Source organism: Gopherus flavomarginatus, chromosome 2, assembly GCF_025201925.1.
Source record: "Gopherus flavomarginatus isolate rGopFla2 chromosome 2, rGopFla2.mat.asm, whole genome shotgun sequence".
NCBI classification, from domain to species: Eukaryota; Metazoa; Chordata; order Testudines; family Testudinidae; genus Gopherus; species Gopherus flavomarginatus.
The window spans coordinates 56,474,796-56,498,799 of NC_066618.1; the positions used below are offsets into that span (position 1 = coordinate 56,474,796).

The window sequence follows — 24,004 nt, forward strand, 5'->3', positions numbered from 1 at the left end:
TTAAAGGTTGCCCTCAGAGGATGTGGATGCATTGTGCATCATAGTCTCTCCAAGCTGTCAATTCTTAATGTATCTAGGACAGTCATTCTTTCCTTTTCCCTTTCCCTCCTCCACTTCCCTATGAAAAGCTCACATTTGACTGCTGGAGACTGTGACATTTGCCTTAAGTTGACGATGCAGCAAACAGAAGGAAGAACAAATAAAATACATTTTAAATATACACCTCTACCCTGATATAACATGACCAGATATAACATGAATTCGGATATAACACGGTAACGCAGTGCTCCGGGGGGGCGGGGCTGCGCACTCCGGTGGATCAAAGCAAGTTCAATATAACATGGTTTCACCTATAACGCGGCTCCCAAGGACAGCGTTATATCGACGTAGAGGTGTATATCTATTTTATCCATGGAAAAAAACATAGTAGTAGAGGTGGGCCCCAGTTCCAAAATTGGATCTGGGTTTCAAACACCCCAAAAGGTTAATGACATTCACATTTAGGGGTTTAGTTTGGGCCCCTTCTGCAGTACAAAATATGTTCTCCAATGAGACTGTATGGGAAGGAGTTAACTTTAAGGAGCATAAATGTTTGTGTCAAAATAGGTTGATAGAGTCCCTTTAATTTGCCTTTTTGCTTTGTTTGTCAAAAAGACAGGAAAACAAATCAACCACTTTTCTATTTACATTCATTAACACAAACAAGATCATAGCAGGTACTTCATACGTTTGATCCTATACACAAATGACTGTCCTTTTAGACATCAAAATATTTGTAACTGTCAGAAGGACTCTGGCAGAGGCCTAGAAGTTGCACTGTGGAGACGGCTTGTGTATTTCCCGGACTGGAAGATCCATAGAATTCTAGATGGAACTTCCTCAGAGAGAGGGAATGGCAGTTTTTTGCAAAACTGAAATTCCCTATTTTGAATATAGTATGTTTAAATTTTGTTTTTATGTAAACGGCCTTCAGGAAGTTATTTGACGGTCTTGAGAAATTACCATTTAGAAGGGGAAAGGTTATATGCTTCATCTTTGACCTAGGAGACAGCTTTATCACAGGATGGGATGACTGAAGTTTATTCATTAGCTGATAACCTCCTCCTGCAACTCAAGCCATTAATCTGCACTAAAACCGTGAATGAGAATGGGGCTTTGAAGAAGAAAAACTGGGTTGGACTGGCCTGGAAGGGACAGACAAGTGTCTGGAGGGGTCTAGAGGGAGCCAAGACAACACAGCAATGCTGTCCATTTACTTGGATTGTGCTACAGTCTCTAGCTCGCTGGACTATCAGGTCACTTAACATCTGGGCCTCACTGCCAAGTACTATACAGTCAAAGCACATCAACATAATAGGACTGCAGTCTCCGCTGGGATGGTGAAAGGCAACCTTACTCAGCAGTAAAAGTTCTCTTCACCGCACCAAAGCCATTTCAAAAGCAACAGCTCAGACTTTAGGGATTTGACTGCAGTAAAGTCCATCTCTGGATAAGAGCTAGCTACTTGTTTCACAGGACTATTCCCTCAATTGTACTAACCTAATTTATTATCAGTATCACTGCAAGAAAACATAACAAGGCTTCAGAACTAGAAATATAGTATAAAAATACAATGAGGAGAGAAAACAAAATCTCCTTACTAAAATCAAAACAAATCCATAAGCTTTCAAGATATTATTAGGACCACAGATGAAAAGCATTATGGACTCAGAAAGGACTCTTGGTAAAACTTTTCCAAGAATTAAAGTTAGCAAAAGCGAGAGCAGGCTGAGCTGGGGTAGGTTTGAATAGTCCCAAAAATCCCCTAGAGGAAGGAGAAAACCCTGCTTAGCACAGGCTAATGCCCAGGGTTGAACCACAAATGAGCCCACAGAGTTCTCTAAAAGGCATCATTCACAACTAAATTTATTTTAAATAATAATTAAAAAAAACACACACAAACACAGCAGCTAAAATGTAATGTTAGTGAGTTCTGGAAGAAAGTCATCCTGAGGGAGAGACTGAAAGAGGTGAGGACATGTGGGGAGGCAGGAGGTAAGGGCCAGCCAATAACTGTTAACCTGACCCTGTAATAGAAATAAAGTAAATAAATAATAATAATAGTAACAAATGCTTTGTACTACATAAAACCTTTTATCCACGGATCTCAAACCATTTGACAAGAGATGATTAAGGGAGCCGTCCCACCTCCTTGTGAAGGATTCATGCATTTTTGTATCCACTGCAAACTGAGGTAACAGCAGTTAAGCAACTTGTTTGAGGCAGGAATAGAACCATGGAGTCCTGTTTCCCTGACCCTTGTTCTGATCACCTAAAAATATCCCACAGAGTTATGTTCAAGTTAAACAAATAAATTCCATCAGTGTTTTGACAAAAACAATCTGACCCAATAGAGGAAGTAGTTTATAGCAAAGCACCAAAAAACAAAGCAAAATTGCTGCAGAAAGCACTATTAGTAAGAGTTATCTGAGAAATCTGGACCAAGATTGAAAATCTCTTAAAGCCCGACCACCTAGGGTATTTGTCAAAGTGTTCCAGTACTGTGCCTGCAGAACTATATTAAAAGAAAAGGCATTTCTAGCAAGATTGATTTATCACAGGAAAATTGTGCACTGGTGTTAGCCATCTAGTCACTGTATCTTGAAAAACCAAAACACTAGCAACTGCACTTTCTAGGACATCTTGTTCTAGTAATACATAGTTACCAGCTGCCTAGGCAATGAATCACCACTTAAAATCAGGGGACATAATGTTGAACTTAAAAAACTGGATTTATTTTTTTTTCAGGCCACTAATGACTTTCTTGAGGATGCAAACTTACACACCAATAAACTACACAGCATCATAAATACAGACAAAAATGAACATAGTATATAGATGCTCCGTACAAAGCTCTTAGTGACTTTGATGGGAGCTGGATCGGGCCTAACACTGGAACTTACACTATAGTGATATTTCCAATTCTGACTTAAAAATATCTTTCACATCAAATAGCCGAGAATGAAATGATAATTAAACATCCAGGAACTGCGCTCACAAGATATGCGAGGGTAGATAGGAAAGTGTTACAGTTGTATAAATTGTAGTTTGTGTAATTTGCTTTTAATATTTAATTCACCAAAAGAACAAGAAGTAAAAATAGTTCTCATTCCACGGTGCAGAAAAAAACCTAACCATGATTTTGTGTATTACATGGATGCAAATATTTTAATACTTTTCCTACTTACATTGGAGATAGAATACACTATGCCTTTACTTAAAATGATAGAAGAACACAGCTACCTGAAGCCTATGGCCATGGCTACACTGGCACTTTACAGCGCTGCAACTTTCGCACTCAGGGGTGTGAAAAAAACACCCCCCTGAGCGCTGCAAGATACAGTGCTGTAAAGCCTCAGTGTAATCAGTGCTGCAGTGCTGGGAGCGCGGCTCCCAGCGTTGCAAGCTACACCCGTAAAGGATGTGGTTTACATGCAGCACTGGGAGAGCTCTCTCCCAGCGCTGGCGCTCTGACTACACTCACACTTCAAAGCGCTGCCGCGGCAGCGCTTTGAAATTTCAAGTGTAGCTATACCCTATGTAAAAGATCTCTCTTTAACAGGCTTTTAAAGACTGCAAGCTGGAGAATCTAAAAAGCACAGTCCCTGAATAATTTAAAGATCCTGGCATCTGCAATGAAAGAACTTCTTTGCTAAACCTGAGGAAAAAAAGGTCTTGAAAGATCACATGCAAAATCATTACTAAAGAGTATTTTTCTTATCTTAAAGTTTAATCAGACACTGAGTAGAGAGAATTTTATAGCCAGCCTTACCGATTTACTGTCAACAGCTGAGGTCTAATATTAACATTTATCCTTTGGCAGTATTAAGTGAAAGCACTGAACAGTCAGGGAAAAAAATACATAATCAAAAACAAAACAAAGAGAGAGCCTGGTCGACCTGGTAAAGCACAGCACAAATTCTCATTAGAAGAAAATTCAGTAATAGACAAAAGAAAAGTTTGTCATGAATCTACATTTTAAGGGATGGAGAAACACCAAAAAGCAACAATGTGAATAAAAATTCTGAAACAAAATGCCAAACACACTATTATGCCATTAAGGGACCAGACTTCCTAGTTTGGTGCATGGGTAATCCCTGTTTATAAACAAATGTACCAGGCTACTTTACAAATCAGAATGTTGCTGACAGTATGAGTTTTCATTGCCAGCTACATCCTCTAGCCCTCTGACAATTTTATCAAAGCCTGCCTACGTCCTCCTGTGTCTTTCATAGATACCATCAAACAATGGGAGGAGGCAGAGTAAAGTTTTAAAATCTCCACTTAAACTAAACCAGCTTTCAACCAAACTCATCATTAAATACAATTTTAGCTCCTACAATGGCAAGTCTTGGGCCCACTCTCCCTCAGCCTCACATCTCTGAGGCCACGTCCAGACTAGGAATTAAAATCGATTTTAGATACGCAACTTCAGCTACGTGAATAACGTAGCTGAAGTCGAATTTCTAAAATCGAGGTACTCACCAGTCTGGACGGCGCTGCATCGATGTCCGCGGCTCTCCGTGTCGATTCCGGAACTCCGTTCGGATTCATGGAGTTCCGGAATCGATGTAAGCGCGCTCGGGGATCGATACACCGCGTCCAGACTAGACGCGATATATCGATCCCCGAGCAATCGATTTTAACCCGCCGATGCTGCGGGTTAGTCTGGACGAGGGCTGAGATCTTTACCATTAATTAAAAGGGATGCAGGATCTAGCCCCCATCATCAGTAGGTGTCAATGGACTTTAAACAATAGGAAATCTTATCCCAGAGAGATAACACAGACCGATTTTTCCTGGCATGTAATTACACATTGGAGGTAAACACCAAAATAAGTTTATTGAACTTTGAGGAAAGCATTAGTCAAAAATATAGGCAACATTTACAGAACGCTGGGGGGAATTTTCTCCATTTTTGGAGTATTTTTTTACTTTTGATATATGCTACTTCTCATACACTTACCTTAAATCAAGCCACTGTTCCTCAAATATAGAATAAGCAGAAGATCCTGCAAAATACCAGCTAGGAATTTCTCTGCTGTTGCATGAAGCAACAAAGCAGGACACTCAAGCTTAGCTATAGACATAGCAGCAAAGTACAAATTTTGAACTAACTTTTTTAATGACGACATTTGCCTGTTTCACCCTGTTTTTAGTGAATAGATAGTGACATTCTAATGTGCTTTGCTGAGGCATGTAGACACGCACTTATTCAGGCAAGGTGGGTTGTGTATCTACAGCAGGATATTTCTGATAAAGTTTCCCACTGTCATAAATACCAGTGCAGTTTCAGCAGCGGTATCCCAAATGAACAGAGGGATGCAGGCACCCAGTGTATTTTAAGTGCCATGTCATCCAACCTTGCTTAGTACTGGTCAAAAGACATGGTCCTTAAAAGCACCAGCAACTGGCAACATCTCTTCTACATTAGCACTTCCATCATTGCCAACACTGATGTTTTCGGCACTAGAAAAGTTTTGCCATCATTGCAACAGTTTTGGTGTGTGGCTCGCAGTAGTTTCTCCATCTTGCTTACGGCTGCTATTTAATTAGCAAGAGTTTCCTTCATGATTGGGTTAACACCACAAATTTACACCATATCTGAGAGCTATCTTTGAGTGGAAAAAGCTAGAAAGAAAACGTCACTACTTCCTGCACCTGATTTGTTCTCCCTTCTACTATTCGTAGATTATAATTCTGCAGGGCAGAACCTTGGTCTTTTTTTTTTTTAATATGTTCTGTAAGCAACTTGAATGAAGTTCCTTCTCTCTCACATACCCTTTGTACAAAGCCCAACTAAAGAGGTTTTGTTCAAGGAACCTCACTGAAAGGCCTATAAAATCCAGACAAGCATGGGGCAGCTGCCTCTGGGATGGCACAGTGGCCAGGACTTCCATTCCACTGGCCACATCTCTGTCCTTCACCTCCTCTCTTAGCTCAACTATATACCTGGCACAGAACCTACAGCTGAGACTACCTCTCATACACAGTGAAACTTCTGTGCTCCTGCCATGCTGGGGGATTCATTATAGAGCTATAAACAACAGAATAAATTATAATACATTGTAAAGGCAAGTTCTGAACCGAGAGGAAGTAGTCAAAATTGTGGGGGAGTGATGTTTCACATTGGTACTTTTCTTCTGACTTTGCTTATGCTGTTCCCCATTTCTGTTCTGAAGAGCTCATAGCTATGTACATTATATCCAAGTCTATGTTTGAAACTCTGTAACCTTTGCTAGAGTACTCTCCAGGAAGCTCACCTGACCTTTACTTAAGACAAAGAAAACAACTGAAATGAGGAAATAAATGCTCCTTTGATAATACTGTGTAAGCTGTAGCTAAAGAACTCTGAAATACAACAGCATTAATGAAGTATCCATGTCAGGTGAATTTCTTTATCACTAGAAGCAATGACAAACTTTGATGAGGTTTTTCATTCACAGTTCACAAATTATTCTCCAGGAATCATTGACTTATTTTGGAACAATAATTGTGGGTTAATAGAAGCCCTGGCAGAACTTTGCACTCTTATACAAGAGATCTGTGCCATGCACATTTTATTTGGACACAACAATGTATGTAGGATGAAATTTATAGACAAATTTTGCATGGGTATTATACTAGACAAATTTGCTATATGAAGAGAAGGGAAAAACTTCATACAAATAGTAATTTCAAAGTGACATTCATATTCGTGTGTGTGTCTTTAGGAATTAGTGCCAGGAATTATTTGAGGCAACTTATTACAAAAATAAAAGCAATTGCAGTGTTGGAATAAAATCAGCCTAGGAAAAGAAATCTTGTTTTGTCAAATATGTAGGTTATGATAAGGAAATGTATCTAAGTATCTTGATCGATCTCAAGATGTGCAGGGAAGTTAAGCAACTTTGAAACTACATTAGCTTTATTGTTTTTTAAATTCTAATTTGTTTGAGATCTCTATTATAAAATTGTTCATGCCTTCATTTTTTACTATTTTTATGATACATGAATGCTAGTTTTAACAGGTATTCGGTTTAGCTGATTGCAGCAATTTTCTCTAGTAGGATCAATAATAGAAGTTATTTAGCTCAGTGGAAAAGCAGCCATTTACTCTACTGCCATAAGCAGCCAAGTGTCTAGAAGTGACCTTCGATGGAGACCAGATTTGCTATAGGGGAGTGGCACATGTATGTTGGGAGCGGAGGGAGGATGCAAGACAGTATTGGCCTCACCAGGCAATGTCTCTCATGCCACTGCCTTCATGTATCCTCTGCCAGTCAAACCTCAGAGCAGCACTAGTGGAAGGGATTTCAAAAAGGGAAGTAGAAAAGTAGGACACTGGGAACTGCAGCAAGGGAAGAGTTGGTGGTGCATGTGTTAAAAAAATAAATAAAAAGTTTCTGGCATGAATAAGATAAGTGGCAAACCAGACAGAAGGTCCATCTGATTCACACACAAAGAAGGCTCAAAAAAGTAGGTGGATTAACACAACATAGAGCTAATTCCTGTTGTTCTAACTCAGGTAAAACTCCTACTAACCAAAACGGAAATTTCGCTTGAGATAGGAATGCAACATATGGTTCATGGAGCCATGCTGTATATAGTAATATAATTTAATAGACTATGTTTACAGAGACTGGCTGTATTTGGTAAATACAAAACAAGAGGGCTGTTTAGAAAACCCACAGAGAGAGAGACTCAAGTGAATTTTATGCGAGGGACTAGCTGCTTATGTTTTACACTACTTGGATCCGTACAGCGCTTACCATCCTTCTCCCTCTATTCAAGAGGCACAGAAAGCTCCACTATCTTACTGACCTCAATGAGAGAGAATTTCTGTGCTTCAGTGACAAACTGAAAAATGGGACCACCTGCTAAACATTACACCTTCAGCAAAAACAACCTTTACTGGCTGCAGTTCAGAGCCCTACTTGTTTCATCTATTCTTAGTGCTGATGACACTGAGAGGCAAATAGAACGACCACATGACTGTCACATGACCGTGAATACTAGAAATTGAGACAAAATATATCTTTTAAGAAAGCGATGAATCATACTATACTTACAACTTTCAGCCTGATAGTCTGGCACAAACTGCTCATCATTGTCAGGTACCTGAGCTGAAGAAAGGGGGAAAAAAAGGGGGGACAAATTAAGAGAAGCCACTAAAGCATAATGCAGATTATTGTCCTAACCTTGAAGCACAGCCAAGGTCAAAACTAGAATTTTGTTGGCTCAACCATTATTAGGACTGAAATCAGGCATGAGAACAACCTCAATCATGACTAACCTGTTAGAATGCATTTTCAAAGAGGACTTCTGCACAAAAATAAATCCCAGTGTTTAAACCATCTTTGTACATTTAAACCCCTCGTGTTCCTTCACCAGGAGAAACTGGATTCATTTAGGAGTAACACAGCCAAAATGGCAGAAAACATTTTTTATTTTGTTTTTTAAAGGGTCAAAAGAGTCTTTGGTCGGACCATAGAATTTTCATTTCAATCTTTGTCTTCAGATGGGCCCAAAATACGTATCTAGCATGAGAACCATAACCAGAGTCCCTCTGCCTTCTGTAATATCTTTACTTTTGGGAAACTTTATGACACAACTAACAGTATAACTCCAACTGCATCTGAAACATCATGGTTGTCCCCCGGTGATAATACAATGCCATTTTGTTGCATAGTCAAGACAAAACAGACTCCCTAAATTGTCTTAATGCCTTGTAAATATCCAAGGCTTTAGGACAGTTTAGACATATAGCTGAAATGCTGTTTAGTTTAATTGTGTAAGGTGGAAACTAGCAGAAACCAGGTCATGGGACAGCCATGGTGTAACCTTTCTAGATAATTCCATAGTTAGCAAAAACTCAGCCTGTCATAGTTTAAAAATACTGCTCTTTTGTCAAACTATCTCAGCTAGAACTTCCATGGCAAAGTGACATGAAATGAACTGTTTGAAAGTATGTGACAATTCTTATCCAAAGAGAAGTACATTGAGAGTAATCTTCCATGACCTGGTACCCCAACATGCTTCATGAAAAAGTAAACAGTGGTATATACCCATTTATTGGAACACTGAATATCAAACTATTAAAAGCAATAAAGAGAAATATGTTGTTTGATCATTTCAGAAGGCTTTCCAAGTTAGGAAATATTAAGGGCTTGGTTCGCTTTTATACATATACCTACCACCCCTGATATCAATGGGAATTATGCATGCGAGTCAAGAGGTAAGAATCTCTCTTTAGACTTAGCCACTCTTGATCCTTTAGTGCAAAGGTGCAAGATATTCTGTGGACCTGATCCTAAGCTCCTTAATTCAGGAAAAATTTCTAAAGACTTCACTGGAAGTTTTTCTTGAGTAAGTATTTCAGGATCAGGCCCACAATGCAGTAAAATAGTACTCTCATGATTCCAAAGAATATGTTTATAATCCTACCTAATGTATTGAAGGAAACACACCTTAAAAACAAAATAATTGTGGGTAAACTATAAACAAGGGTGTAGCTCAAGTGTTAAAGACAAATATGTGAATGGCAATTAATGTTAATCTGAGGAAAACGCAGATGTCGAAGCTTTTTCTAGCATTTATATTATACTAAAACTAGCCCTTTAAGAAGAAAACTGTATCTGAAGACATTTTTAATTAAATGATAAACAAGATTTAAAGTTCTACAGAATGCACATCAAATTTAATAAATCAAATACTCCAAGTACATTTTTGATGCATTAAACTTCTCTTCCCTCCAAAGAAACCTCAGCATTCTTACCAGTGATGAACTCAAGGGCAATGCAAAGCCCAGGAGAGGTAAAGTCAACCAAAAATTAACACACTGTAAATTTCAGTTGGTGCATTCAGATCAGTGCATGTAAAAGAAGTTTAAAATTTTCCCTTCAATATGCCAAATATTTGACTACTACAGGAAACTCCAATCTTGAAGTCAAGCTCTCCCAGATAACAAACTTTACTGTAGGGATCTTTTACATTTCGTTATTATTTTTTTTTAATTTTGGGGCACATATAAATGTGTAGCATTTCTATTCATTAATTTTATTTCTTATATAGGATATATCCATACAATACCTGTTGTCCATGAACCAGAAATATAAACTATATAGATATATATATAATTTTATGTCATTTTAAAATGAGGCTAGCAGGGGGTTAAATATCTGTCTAGTTATGAAAATAAATGGGCTCTCTACATGTGAATATCTCCACCTAAGATTGATTTGTGGTAGTTGCAGAAATGGGTCCACCATATTTTACATTCTTTGCAGCAAATTACCAACTCCAGCTTCTGGGTCTGATTCACCACTGCTTTATGCCGGTTTGATTGATTTCAGTGGAGTCACCAGCATAAAACTGGAGTAATACAGTGGTGAATTAGACTCTGTTTTCCTATCCAGAGGATGAGAAGTGTAGGGCCAAAAATCTCTTTTAAGGTCCAGTTCCAGTCTCTACCTGAAAACCAGCATAATTCACTGACTTCAATGGTTTTATCCCCCTTAATTTGCACTGGGGTGAACAAGAGAAGGATTGGGTCTGACTACTGAAAGGTACTACTGAACACCTAATAGTTAAAAAACCCAAACACACCACTTTATAAAAGAACAGGATGACTAATGTATTTAAAACTATTATAATTTTGACTACATTTGCCAGTATGTGCTTCTCTAAAAGCTACGATGGGGAGGTGGGAGGGGTTTGGGCGAGAACTTAGCAAAGCTGGCAATTCCTTTTTACATTAAAAAAAATGCACAAAATGTCAGGCACATTGTTGCACACATTTTCCCTTGGGATGCTTAGAAAAACCCACATAGCACCAAAATAAAACAAATGCTGTAGGAAGTAAATCTGTGAGCCCATCCTGAAAACTATACAAACAAGAGTCACCGATCCGCTAGTCATAAGACACATGGCAATCAGAACTGTCAATTTATTCCCCCTTTTCAACTCGTTTTTTTTTTAAAAAACTGAACAGAATTGAAATTCCTGCATGATCATATTACAGAAATTCAAGCAACTGTCCACCCAATACACAGACTTTTTCCAACAGTAGCTAGCTGTGAAAAGGGAAACGGATTGAGTGCACCATCACATTACTCAAACAGAAGAGGGCTTTTGTGCCCCAAGTTGTGATAATTAAAGGGAGTCTTTGTAACAAGTTAAACCAGCAAGTACACAGTTAACTTCAACTTAACTTGGATCTCTGAAAGGAAAACATGACTTGGGAGTGTTGCAACTTCATGGACATTTATATATGGATATATCGCTCGTTTCCTCTTTTCTTTAGTCACAGACACTGCAATTCGGCAAGGCTATCATAACAGCTACAGCGGTCTTCTATCATCACATTCAGGACAAGACACAAGTCAACAAAACTTTTTCCCTCTCCATTTAGCAGACTATTAGAAAACATGTCTGAAATGACCACCCAGAGAATGAGACTATTTCCCCACACTACTTAATTAAGGGATCAAGAGGCCAGGAGGAGGGGAAAAGCCCAATAAAAGGCTTTCAAGGAGATTAAGCATGTAGATTTTATTGGTAATAGCAGAAGTAGCTCTATCAGGTCATTTCACATTAATAGACAAGCTGCCATCAAGTCTCAGACTCTGGTACTTGAAGTGGGCAACATCTGTACTATCAGCTTTAGCTGAGATTATTACCAAAAGTTTGTTTTTTGGTCTGACTACAGCACTATGTCCCAGGTGTGTGTGGGAAATGCACAGTAATGTTAATTATAATCCTAGTTTTATAGGGGATGTATCAGTTTGGATTTTATAGTCTCATCACCTACTCAATTAAAATCAACTTGCCAATAGCAACTGTTCAAAGCACTGAAATACTTCATACCTGTTTTTGATTTTCAGATACAATATTAACACATTACTTTACAAAGTTAAACTTAGAATACATCTTGCAAATGGAAAGCAACTTGGAAAAGCAATTTAACCTGACACTGGGAGTGCAATTTCCTTTCTTTCACTGCAAACAAATTTTTTTTTAAAAGTCACCATCAACAAATATCCAGTAGAAAAGGAGTTAATATTTAATTAAAACCAGCTCTAGCCACTGTAACAATGACCTGGAGCCAAACAAGGAAGAAGATGTATGAGTCATTCTTTCTGCTAGTGAATGAGACAGCTGATCTCCTAAGCAATTCCTCAAGACAAGCAGTCAGAACTGGAGTTCTGCCTCCATTCACAAAAACACAGTCCAGCATGAACCATGTGGCCTCAACCACAATCTTTTCATGTCACACCCTTCCAGAACGCAACAGCAAAGTAAACTTGAACTTGCTGCATAAACACACCAATTTCATTTCTTTGTCTCAGAGGTAGCACAGACCCACTAAAGAACATATTTAATAAACGAAAAGGCAATAAAATGTAACCCTTCCTTTCCCAACCACAAACTTCTGCCAGAAATTCAGCACCACGTGCATGAAAGGTTGCAGGACAAGCAGAGAGCTTGCCATTTCTTCTTGCTTCACTTAAGAACTTTATTTTAGACATTCTAAGGTTTCCTGTACTACTCTCCTCTCAGAACTTGAGGCTCACTCTTTGACCTAGACATAATTTGTTTCAAAACAACAAAGATTTACTCTGTGTGGCAAAAGAATCTGAAACTGACAGAAAGAAATCTGAGTAGCACTATTTCCAGCTTATCCTAAAATAAAGTTTATAGCCACAAAACAAAGTAATGAGACCTCTAATCTTTGTTTCATTCAATATCTGTTTTGAACATTTTAAAGGTTATATGAAGTACAGACATGAATAGAAAAAATATATTTTTAATAAAAAAGATGAAAAAAGGATCAACCAAACTTTTTTTTTCTCAAGTGACCTGCTCTGACATATAAACTTATGTGTAACTTAAACTAGGGGCCAGATCCTGCAAACTATTCTTGGTGTGAATGATCTATACTAAGATGAAGAGGGTTTGAGAGATCTGGCCTTTGTTTTTGACTTTAACTTTTATGTAGAATAATATAGAAGTTGGTTTAAAATGCACACTCACATTTTACACCTGCTACATCCCTCATAGTCTGTAAGTAACTATGCAATGGGACAAAATTACTAATCCGTTTTTTTCATCAAAGAAGAAACCCCCAGATTAATAGTGTGCACACATCCAGGACCAACAATTTTAGAAAAGGTTAGCACAATTTTGCCAAATCCAATTTTTCTCCATTTTTTGTGCAGAGATGTTTAAAATCAGGCGTTCATTTCAAGTATTTAAAAGTCAAATCCATTCACTGTCCAGAACACCGAAAGAGGGAAGTGATTCACTGTGCTACAAGTCTCATCTTTAACATGTTTTTATTCCCTTTTAGAACACTCCCTACTAGGCAAACTTCAACCAAGATGTGAAGCGGTCTTTGTTTGCCCATGTTTGTTCACTAAATATATATATATTCAGATACAATACTTAACGGTTGTGTACCCGACATTCAGATTAGTGCTCTTACCAAATGTGGGGTTCATTATAGGGCAGCAGAAAGCTAAGAAGCCAGATCCACAGCTGGTGCAAATCAGCATAGCTCCACTGAAGTCAATGGAGTGACTATGATTTATACGAGCTGAGAAGTTTTATATTCTGTTAAAAATGGGAATTCGAGCATTACTGAACAATGCAAATTAAGTGATCACTTTCCTATATACGCATTTAGGGATAATCCATTGGGCAACACCGAATCATGTGTATACAAACTTGACAGTGGTAGCAGAGATCACAGAAACCATTTCTTGGAGTTCATCCCAAACTTAACCATTAATTGGTAGCAGAAATATAAATGTTTTACAGAAATCGTATGGGCGCCTTCTTCAGTTTGGAAAACTTGGGAGAGCCACTCCTGCTGTGCCTGTCTAGCTAGAAACTGTTGAGGGAGAACAAACCCGTTACTTGTGCCTTTTATTGTAAAGCGATTACTTTGCACTAGAACAGAGCAAAAAATACAATAAATATTAATGAGTTTTATGTGACAAATTCTCATTGTTACTATCAAAGAAGAAACTCCATCATAAAATCAATAGATTAACTTTTTTAAACAATAGAATAGCTTAGTTACCTATATTCCTTTTGGAAGCCTTTTACTCGTCTCTATCGAGTTTCGGCCAGGAATTAGTGACAGAAATATTAGAATAGCCTTTTTTAATAAATAATGTGTTCTTCTGTTGGCTATTATTCGCCCACCCCAAATGCTGCTATAATGCATAGCAGGCTTTCCGTGGCAGAGTTTGTTTTCTCTCCTCTGTTTGTTCCAGAATATGTAGACGCAACCATGATGAGATAGCATTAGATTAATATTTGAACCAATTTATCTCAAGTCACTGAATAATTGCTATCTGCCAACTGCAATATAATTCCAAATATACAGAATCAATAAAGGCATTATACAATATTATCATGACAAAATGTAGCTGCCACATTACTTAAATAAAAAAACAAAGACATTATCTGAACAATATTTGTCTTGGTTGGCGATAAGCAATTTTAACTCTTCGTTTCCAAGTTTAATAGTGGAGACAATTATTAAAATCCTTCCACTTTCAAATTATGGCATCAGGAAATAGTTCAAAATTATTTTCCGTCCTCCACCTACTGATTTTAGGAAACCACATTCAGTTTAAATTTTACCTCAAAATAATGTGAGTGTTCTTTCTGATACATTTAATAGAATATGAAGAAAAAGCTACTTATTTCATATAATTCAAGTACTGCAGAAGCAAGTATAACACATCATAACTTTTCTACATGTGGCATTCAGTTTCTGGGGTTGGAGGTGGTAATAAATATATTAGATAAACAAACTAATACAATAATCTGTTTATATTTTGTACTTTGGATTACTTTTGTCCTTTAATATACATGTGCAAATCCTATCATTTACAATGGAAGTTGTGTACAAGTACTGAGAAGAGAATAAATCCCTTTGTGTTTAGTTGTTTATTACTAAGATTCTTCATAGAAAACAACAAATCGCCCTGTTCCATAGAAACATGCTGGCTAAAATGTCCCAAGTAGGAAAGGCGCCCTGATATTTTTTTGCAACATTCTTCACATGTGATACATTTTAACTCCCTTGACTCTCTTGTTTAATAAGCAGATTTTCTGACCTGGTTACTCCCCAGTGGGGTTTTGAACTTGTGGGAGAAACCTGGTCAGTTGCCATTGCTCTTAAAATTTCATGGTCACTTTCCTGGCTACAGAGCATCATGAAAATAAATATGTAAACATTACTGATGCTGCCAAATTGGCAGATTTCTAGATTATGAAGGTCCAGGAGGACATAAATGGACAGATCTAGCAATGGGTAAACAAGTCATCCATGCAGCCATTTCAGCAGAGCTAAAATATAGCATTCTTAACACTAGTATATTGTAAATACTAGTGCAAGTTTATAAACTTTTATTTACAAAGATTTTTTAAAAACATAATAATTACAAGGTGTCAGAGGTAATAAATAGGATCAGAAACAGGATCTTGATTTTTTTTTCTTTAGTTCTGACAGATTCTCTGCAAAGCCTGTAAAAATTGGGAGGAGGCAGATTGTCTGTTTTAAATGAGAACTAAAATGATAGCGGTCTGAAATTTATAGTTTTTCTAAAATATTTTCATAATAGTGGGATACATATAATATTTAAGTTCAATACTCTGCAGAAATATATAATTAAATATAAATGTAAAACTCAGTAGCGTGGGTATTTCTTTCCAAATAAAAAAGTAACTTTTTATACTTACCATATGATATTAACAATATTTACAAGCTTTCCTCAGCCTAACTTACAAAAGGCTAGACACATAGCTTTGATCTGTCAAAGTAGTCTCTGCTTAAAAACATAAGGAAAAACTTAGAGCACTGAAAACAATTCATTTACTCTTAAGAAACAAAAGTAGTTCAAAAGTAAAAATCGCCACTACAATCCTTCGTATATCTCTAGAAATGACGTAAGCCAATCTTGATTTCCATATTTTTTTCTATTTACTAAACTGCTCTGCACACACATTACCAACCTGACAAGAATCTTTTTATTTAGAATAAAAAAAAAATTAATCACTTCCAGGAACAAAAAGAAGATTCATGTCACTAAAAATAAAACTAAAAGTTGTTTTATCATCAAAAAAAAATCATCATACCTTTTAATTAGTGTTTTGACAACCTTCTAGTTTGTTAAAATGAATGAGATTAGACACAATAACAGATCCTTGCTAAAATTACCATAAGATAGCCAGTCACTGTTTTATCTGATGATTATAGTAAGACTATCTTGTTGCAATACACTCTATTTTCAGTGATTTAAAAATATACTAATACTTATATTCCAACTCCATTCCATAACTTCATTAAAGAATTTTTGATTATATCTTGACAAAGACATATACTAAAGACAAAAATTCACGCTAAGAGAATTAAAACATCAGTAAAACGAACAAACTTACAGGCTAACAGCTTGACCAACTACATACATGGTTATCAAAAAATCAGCCTTAAGCCAAGTAGCCACCAGCAATATTTCTCTCTTTCCATGGCAAGCAGTCGCATGCAATTCTCCCCACTCCCAGAGAAACAAAACATCTATTCAGTAAACAACAATAGTGTATAATCCAGTATAATATGCTAAAAATAAAACACAAGAATACCCACAATGCCTAAATCAGGGTAAATTCACAGAAATTATGTTAGTTTAGATCAAAATCATGTTCAAATTGACTATAAAAGTTTTCCATTTACAGTTCAACCAAAAAAAAAATCTTTCCTCTGATGTAATATGAGACAGACAATGCATAAGAATCTTCATTCTCAAAATAAACATTATTAAATAATAAACATAAATTACCGAAGTGAACAAATACACCTTGAGCAGCAGAAAGCTCCTCTAAATTTTTTTAAAGTTCTCTTGTAGCAGTATCTTCTCCTTTTTATTACCCATATCTCAATAGCTAATCTAAATTCAGATTCAATATTACTGTTTTTAAAACCAGCAACCTCAGTATCATGAGACTTGAAGGGTTACTTGAAATATCGAAAAATGTAAAATGACAAATGTCAGATTTCCAATTAGCTCCCAATATACAGTCCTATAAAAAGTAAGATATGAAGAAAAAAATTAACTTATACACAATATCAAAAGGCTTATGAAAAAAGAAATCTCCTTTCTTATTAAGTATTTGATACACACCTAATGTTCTGTGTTGTGAACAAGGTGGAAAGAAGACACTTGCACTTAAATCTTGAAGCATCCCGTCCCGATGAACCCAGAGAAACTAATTTCTGCCATCAGAAAAGTACTCCACCAGAACACCAAATAATTATATGTGCTGCTGTAAAGGAAACAGCAAGCCCAGTTCTGGCTGTATGCAGTCTCTCGAGGTACAATAAGATAAACCTGATCAATTGCAATTAAAATCTGAACAGAGGCTTAGAACTTGAAGTCTTGGTGCATTAGTTCTTGCCAAAAGCAGATGTGATTGTGAGCTGGAAGCAATTTCTCCTGGTAATTTGTGATGACACTGGGTAGAGCAGCCCCAGAGTCCCCAAAGACAAACTCATCAGAGGCTCTAATGTATGCATGACACATGAGGTGGCTCTTTTAGAGCTCAATTAATTGGGCTGAACATTAAGACAGCAAGTTCAGGACTTATTTTTTTTTCCTCCAGAGTTGTTTTTCCTCTTTTTACAAGCAGTTTTTCCCTTACCTTCTGCAAGCCATGTCTCTTGTAATTGGCTCAGATCTTGAAAGAGTTCTGAAGAAAGAGAAAGACACATATAAAAGACACTCATCTTTAATCTTCCCATAAGATGAAACTACACTAGAAGAAATATTTTCCTGAAGAACAAGGCATGTGAATTTTACTTTGGCAACCTTACATACTGATAAAAAACAACAGCTAGACCCTGGTTGCAATTAATGATTATTCTACTCTTTTTTCCATCAGAGGTATACACACTACAGTAATATTTGACTCCTGAAATAATAATGACCATTTTTTAAGTTTGCTTTTATAGCAAATAATGCCTATTCAGTAACTCAGAAAGAAGTTAAGATGATAACCTCTCATTCAAATGATCTATTTCTCCTTACACAATACAGGCCTCTTCCTGCAATCTTTGCTCCAGCAAAACTCTAATTGACTTCTATGGGAATTTTGCCTAAGTAGGGGTTTGATTTTTTTAAAACACTATATCCAACATAAGTAAAGGGCAGAATGTAGCAAACGAAATGTAAAAGGAAAGACACTCAGCGGCTCTATTAGACATAGAAGTTAAGTAAGGTGTTACTCTTTTATGTTTTAGTAACAATTCTGCTTTGATACACATTGATTCCACTTTATCAGCCTCATACATAGATTTGAAATTAAAGTTGCACCGCCACGGCCATGGACAAAATTTTACGCTGCTTTACATCCCATGCAACCGCACTGACATGCATGGGCTCATACTGGGTGTAAGTCAGGGCAGCATTTGATCCTATTTGTGGTCCCTATTTTCAGAGATTGAGCAACTGAGTATGAATATTTGCTCTGAGCTAAAACTTAGCATGTCTTTGAAGGTTATTAACTTTTAGAAAGATATTTCCTTTTCTATGATTTTACCACTGTAATATGTGTTTAAATGTTACAGGCTATTAGTCCATATGAGAGGATGATGGTTTTGCTTTAGATGTGTGCTGTGAATAGGCATTTTTGCAGGGATTTTAAGCACACCTTAGTCCAGGAGTAGGCAACCTATGGCATTCGTGCCAAAGGCGGCACGCGAGCTGATTTTGAGTGGCACTCACAGGGCCCGGGTTCTGGGGGTCTCTGCATTTAAATTTAATTTTAAACGAAGCTTCTTAAACATTTTAAAACTGTATTTACTTTACATACAACAATAGTTTAGTTATATATTATAGTAAGAGACATTCTAAAAACGTTAAAATGTTCTACTGGCACGTGAAACTTTAAATTAGAGTGAATAAATGAAGACTCGGCACACCACTTCTGAAAGGTTGCTGACCCCTGCGTTGCCACAAGGACTCCTCGTTGTTTTTACAGATTGAGGGGTCTCTGCTCATCTTACCATTAGAAGGGTTCCATGGGTGTACACAGTGTTTGGCAAGTATGTATAGAAGCTACACTGACCCTTGTCAAGTAGGAATAAATCTTGCTCACCTTTCTCATGCAAGTATTCCCACTGACTTTAACATGGCTATTATATGAGTGTGGTCTACAATGGTTGGGCCCTCCCAAGTCTGGTCCAAACTAGACTTTCTTGCTTACATTTCCCACGGATGGAAGGAACTACCAGCACAACTCCACTGGAGGTAACAATAGTGCAAATGCTAGTGTAGATGATAGGCCAGAAGCAGCTGCTGGTGTTCCGTCTTGCCCTTCAGCCCTGCACTAGCACAGTGGTTAGAATACCAGCCACTGGTCTATACTAGCACTGGCACTCTTGCTATCACTAATGGAGTTGCACCATTAGTGGTAGCAATAGTGGAAAATGTTAAAAAGAAAGAAGTCAAGTGTAGGCAAGGCCTGAAGGTGAAGATGCTGGTTGTAGACTATCCTGAACTTGTGGCACTGTGTCAGATACTGCAAAATTCTCACCTCGGTGAGTGACATTTTTGAGCCATATGTGAAGCAATATCTAAAACGGAACAGGGTGAGTCAGGAAGGAATAGCAACTTTAACAGTTAATTGCCTTTGCCAGTTTGTCACAAACTTAAATGCAATTTTCTTGTCTTATTTAGCTCTCATGAAGCTTCTCTATATTATTAAATAAACCATGGGGGGAGGGGAGAGGAGAGGGGAGTGAGCCCTCACCTTCTGAATCATGAGCCAGGTCTCTGTTAATGAATTTTCTTTTCCTGACATTTGTTGGTCTCTCACTGCAGTTTCTCCCACGCGGATTCTATAAACAGGAAAGATCAGATACTTTAAACACACACAAACACATATACATAAAACCCTCAGATTTCCACATTTAAACAAAGCCTACATGGATTCTTTACATATTCCACAGAGAAAATGACTATCCTACAGTTTCTATTCTTAATTTCTACATACAAATTTACAGCAGAGGATTATGCTGCGTACCTAACATCCTTCATACTTGTGCCTAGATGCAACACATTCCTACTTATCCATGTATATCTCTATCTGTATAGAAACATACGCAATATGCTCCAGCTGCAGGGCAGTACTAACACATATATTTAGCAATCTGGCACACAAAAGCATAAAAATCTCCTTTGCTTAAACTCTTCAGGAGAATTCGAATAAGGACATTCTAGCAGACTGCTTTGTTTCCAGATGTTATTTGTAAAACTGCTTGCAAAAATCCTGAAAACAAGAAGTGTTAACGTTTGCCTCAACTTCATTCTTCTCGGTGTTGCAGGCAAACACTGCCAGAAACTTTGCATGCAGCTGCTGCTGGTGCCCTCCTCTTCCACTAATCGTGTGCATGGTTTTACTTTTTTGAAGGGAAAAAAAGGATCCAAAAATTGCCCTTAAAGAAAATTATGCGTTATTCAAATAACTAGAAGATAAGCCCATCTTGCAGGCACGACTCCTAGATGAAGAGTCATCGCTACAGCGGTAACAAAGCAGATACTATGGACGCAAAACTCCCCCAGAGAAATAAGTCGGAGTCAAGTTAATAAACACCAACTTTTGAACTGATCACTCACGTTGGTGACCACGTAAGGCACTTGCTGGTCATAAAATCCATCCATTCTGCAGCTCTTCCACAAGTCTTAGCTCAGTGTTTTTATTTTCTGGGCATTTGACCTGGAGATTTCCTCAGGATCTGGTCTCCAATCAGCCTAGAGGGGAATACAAGATGGCTTTTAGATTTAAAAAAAAAAACATGAATGAACTGCTTGAATTTGCATAGCTAATTAACCTCAAAGAGTCCCATTCATAAAAACAACCCTCCCCTCCCTGCTTTCACCTGGGTTCTAAGCAAGTGCCAGGTTAAAACACAGAGCAAACCTCACTTTTTACAGCAGCGGAAAGCAAAACAAGAGGCGAGGTATTTATTTACACTCCTGCTGTATCCCCAGAGCGATCTGTGTAACTGGCAGCTCTGATTCGCAAACGTGTGCAGAACTCGTAATGGCGAACAACATGACTCGCTTTGCACCTAACGGGAGTAGCGAGCGAGCGAGCGAGACACAGCTATCTTGTTTTAAAGGATCGTTTTTGCAACCCACAACCATGCAATTATCTGGAGCTACGTAAAAAGTTGCTGGAAAGACCCACCTGAAGGTAACGCAAGGCGATCGGCTGCAAAAAATTCCCTCCAAATTTAATAAAAACATTAATTATTTCCCAGCACTTCCCCCTTGGAAGCAGTAAGCGCCACTGACAGAGCTCAGTTCGGTGGTTTTTCCTCTGGTTCTCCTCCAGGGGCCTCCAGTCCAAACTGATGGATCTCTGCCTCCCATTGGCTCTCTGTGTCTTTCACAGGATCAGATTTCTGCCTGTCAGTCAGGCTGCCTCTCTCCCTCAGGGAAAAAGGTAAAAGCTGGATCCTGCCGGATTCTGGTGGGTCCAGCCAATTTTTGGTCCTTGCTCCCTTCAAGCTAGTGCATACGTAAAGAACAAGTGTAGCTGCTTGTTTTATACTCAGAAAGAATATACCCATATCTAGCACCTGGTTCCAGACTGTTTTTTGAACCCCAACCTGCAAATGCCACCGCTTCAATAGAGAACCAAGTTGGCTCTCTCCTATTCCAGGAACAACAAAGCACATTAGATGCAGATATATCCCTGCACAGCAGTGCCACAAAAACCCATGACCAGCATCTGGATCCTGCCAAATCCTGCCAAGACTTGACCTCAAACCCCTGAATTCTACAGCCTAAATACAGAACATGTTTGTCCATTTCTATAGCACAAAAATATCCAAACACCAATGCCTTCCGGTACAACAGCAGCACAAAAAGCATCAGAAATAGCATTTGGATCCTGCCAAATTTTGGCCACAAACCCAGAAACAGTGCCATCAGATTCATACATAGGGATCTGGATTTTTTGATGGGTTAGGAGAAACTGCGTATGTACTAAATTTAGACTATAACCAGGGTGTGCAGCCAAAAATTAGCTGGATACAGCAAGATAGCTGTGCCAAATTCAAGTTTTTGCATCTTTCCTGTATCAAGATTTATCCAGGTCCAGATTTTTCAGTTGATTAGCAGAAGCAACACTTGCTTTTTATTTTGATGATACCATTTCTGGGATTTGTAGCCAAAATTTAGCAGGATCCAGGTGCCAGAACTGGGTTTTTTTGGTGCTGTTGTGCTGGCATTTCTGAAATGTTGTAATAAAGACTAAGCTCTCTTTAGGCAATGGAATTTGGAGGGTTGGAGTCAAATCTGGCCAGATCTGTATTTTTGCTGTACCAAGATGCATTGGCATTCTAAGAGCGTCAATACTTGTTCTCTATTGAGGCAGTTAAATTTGCAGAGTAGGGGGCTCAACATTTTCTGGGTATGGCAGGAACCAGGTGCTGAATCCGGTTATCTGTGGCACTGCTGTGGTGAGATGCATCATAATTCAGACTTTTAAGGTTCAGTCAGAGCAGCTAAATGTATTTTCTATTTAATTAACGGAGCCAGATTCTGAAAGGATCCAATATTTACCCTGACTCCTTTCTCAGGTTATTCTAGTCAGAGATGCTCTGGTCTTCCTGCAATTGGTGTAAATGCAACCGGTGAAAATGGGTTTGCACAAATAGTCTGCAGTTATTAACAATTTGTATGTTACTTCTTCCATCTTAGTATAGTTTGTTTTGAAAGTTACTGTAGTTTTATTATACTACTTTGTAATCAAGAAAATTTGTCTCACTTTTCCTCCCTCTTTCTTCGTTTTTGCCTTTCTTTGGGATTCTCTTTGGCCTTCTCTCTCCCTCTCTGCTAACTTGCCATTTCCTCTCTCTAGTAGTCAGTTGGGAGGAAAGCATCAAATTCCCGCTAATGTTGTCACTCTTCTACTTGCTTCTAAGAGAAAATAGTCTATCACCAGCAGATTCTACTTCCAGACTTGCTGCTTTGGAGTTTTTGTTTATTTTTTGCTGTTATTTTTTGAAACAGGCCTGGGTTATAGGAAAGTACTTTATGATACTGTAAACAGCTTATTAGTGTATTGTAAGAGGACAGTCTTGTGCAAGTGCTCAACTTGTTGCTGCCAGTTTAAACTGCTCCAGTGACATAGTTGTGGAACTGGTCACTGGAGAATAATCTGGTATAAGTGGGATTCCCTGGTGAGTGTAAAATCAGGAAAATGGTTCCACCATCCTCCTCTGCAGCCACCATGCAACAGCCAATAGATTAGGGGATCATACTGGAGGTGTGGCTAGGGTAGGGATCTGGCTAAGATACTCCAGGTGTTCGACTTTATCTGTAGAACAGCCCCTTGGAGGCCATTTCAGCTAAGTATAAATTAGAGCAGCTCTAGGCAGGGCCTCAGGATGATTGAGAAGATGGGAAAATGCAGATTTGACTTAAAGCCACATTCCCGCCAGACTCCCCCCCACACACACACACACACACACCGTGTCCTAATTCCTTATCAAGTGGGGCTCACTGCAATTTCATTAACTACTAAGAGATAAATGCATCCGACAAAGTGGGTATTCACCCATGAAAGCTCATGCTCCAATACGTCTGTTAGTCTATAAGATGCCACAGGACTCTTTGCTGCTTTTACAGATCCAGACTAACACGGCTACCCCTCTGATACTATTAAGAGATAGATACTTACAGTCAAGAAACCAACTTTCCTTCAGTAACACACACAAACATCCATCAGGTTTCAGACTGGTAGCTGTGTTAGTCTGTATCAGCAAAAACAACGAGGAGTCCTTGTGGCACCTTGGACACTAACAAATTTATTTGGCATAAGCTTTTGTGGGCTAGAGCCCACTTCATCAGATGCATGAAGTAAAAAATACAGGAGCAGGTATAAATACATGAAAGGATGG

At 38.1% G+C, this 24,004-nt stretch overlaps 1 protein-coding gene across 5 annotated transcripts in view; it reads right to left on the reverse strand.

Moving 5' to 3' along the window:
- ETV1 (ETS variant transcription factor 1) overlaps positions 1-21,414 on the reverse strand; it is a 78,950-nt gene extending 57,536 nt beyond the window's left edge. The window contains exons 1-5 of one of the 5 annotated variants that reach the window (XM_050938672.1): positions 21,283-21,414; positions 20,709-20,843; positions 19,843-19,930; positions 17,734-17,781; positions 8,091-8,144 (exon numbers count right to left, since the gene is read on the reverse strand). In XM_050938672.1, coding sequence (XP_050794629.1) covers positions 8,091-8,144; positions 17,734-17,781; positions 19,843-19,930; positions 20,709-20,753 — 235 coding nt within the window. In that variant the 5' untranslated portion in view covers positions 20,754-20,843; positions 21,283-21,414. Of the gene's footprint in view, positions 1-8,090; positions 8,145-17,216; positions 17,576-17,733; positions 17,782-19,842; positions 19,931-20,708; positions 20,844-20,971; positions 21,049-21,282 lie in introns of those variants that run through there. The other 4 variants (XM_050938668.1, XM_050938670.1, XM_050938673.1 and 1 more) reach the window with 4 other exon arrangements.
- Between the last annotated feature and the right edge of the window lie 2,590 nt (positions 21,415-24,004).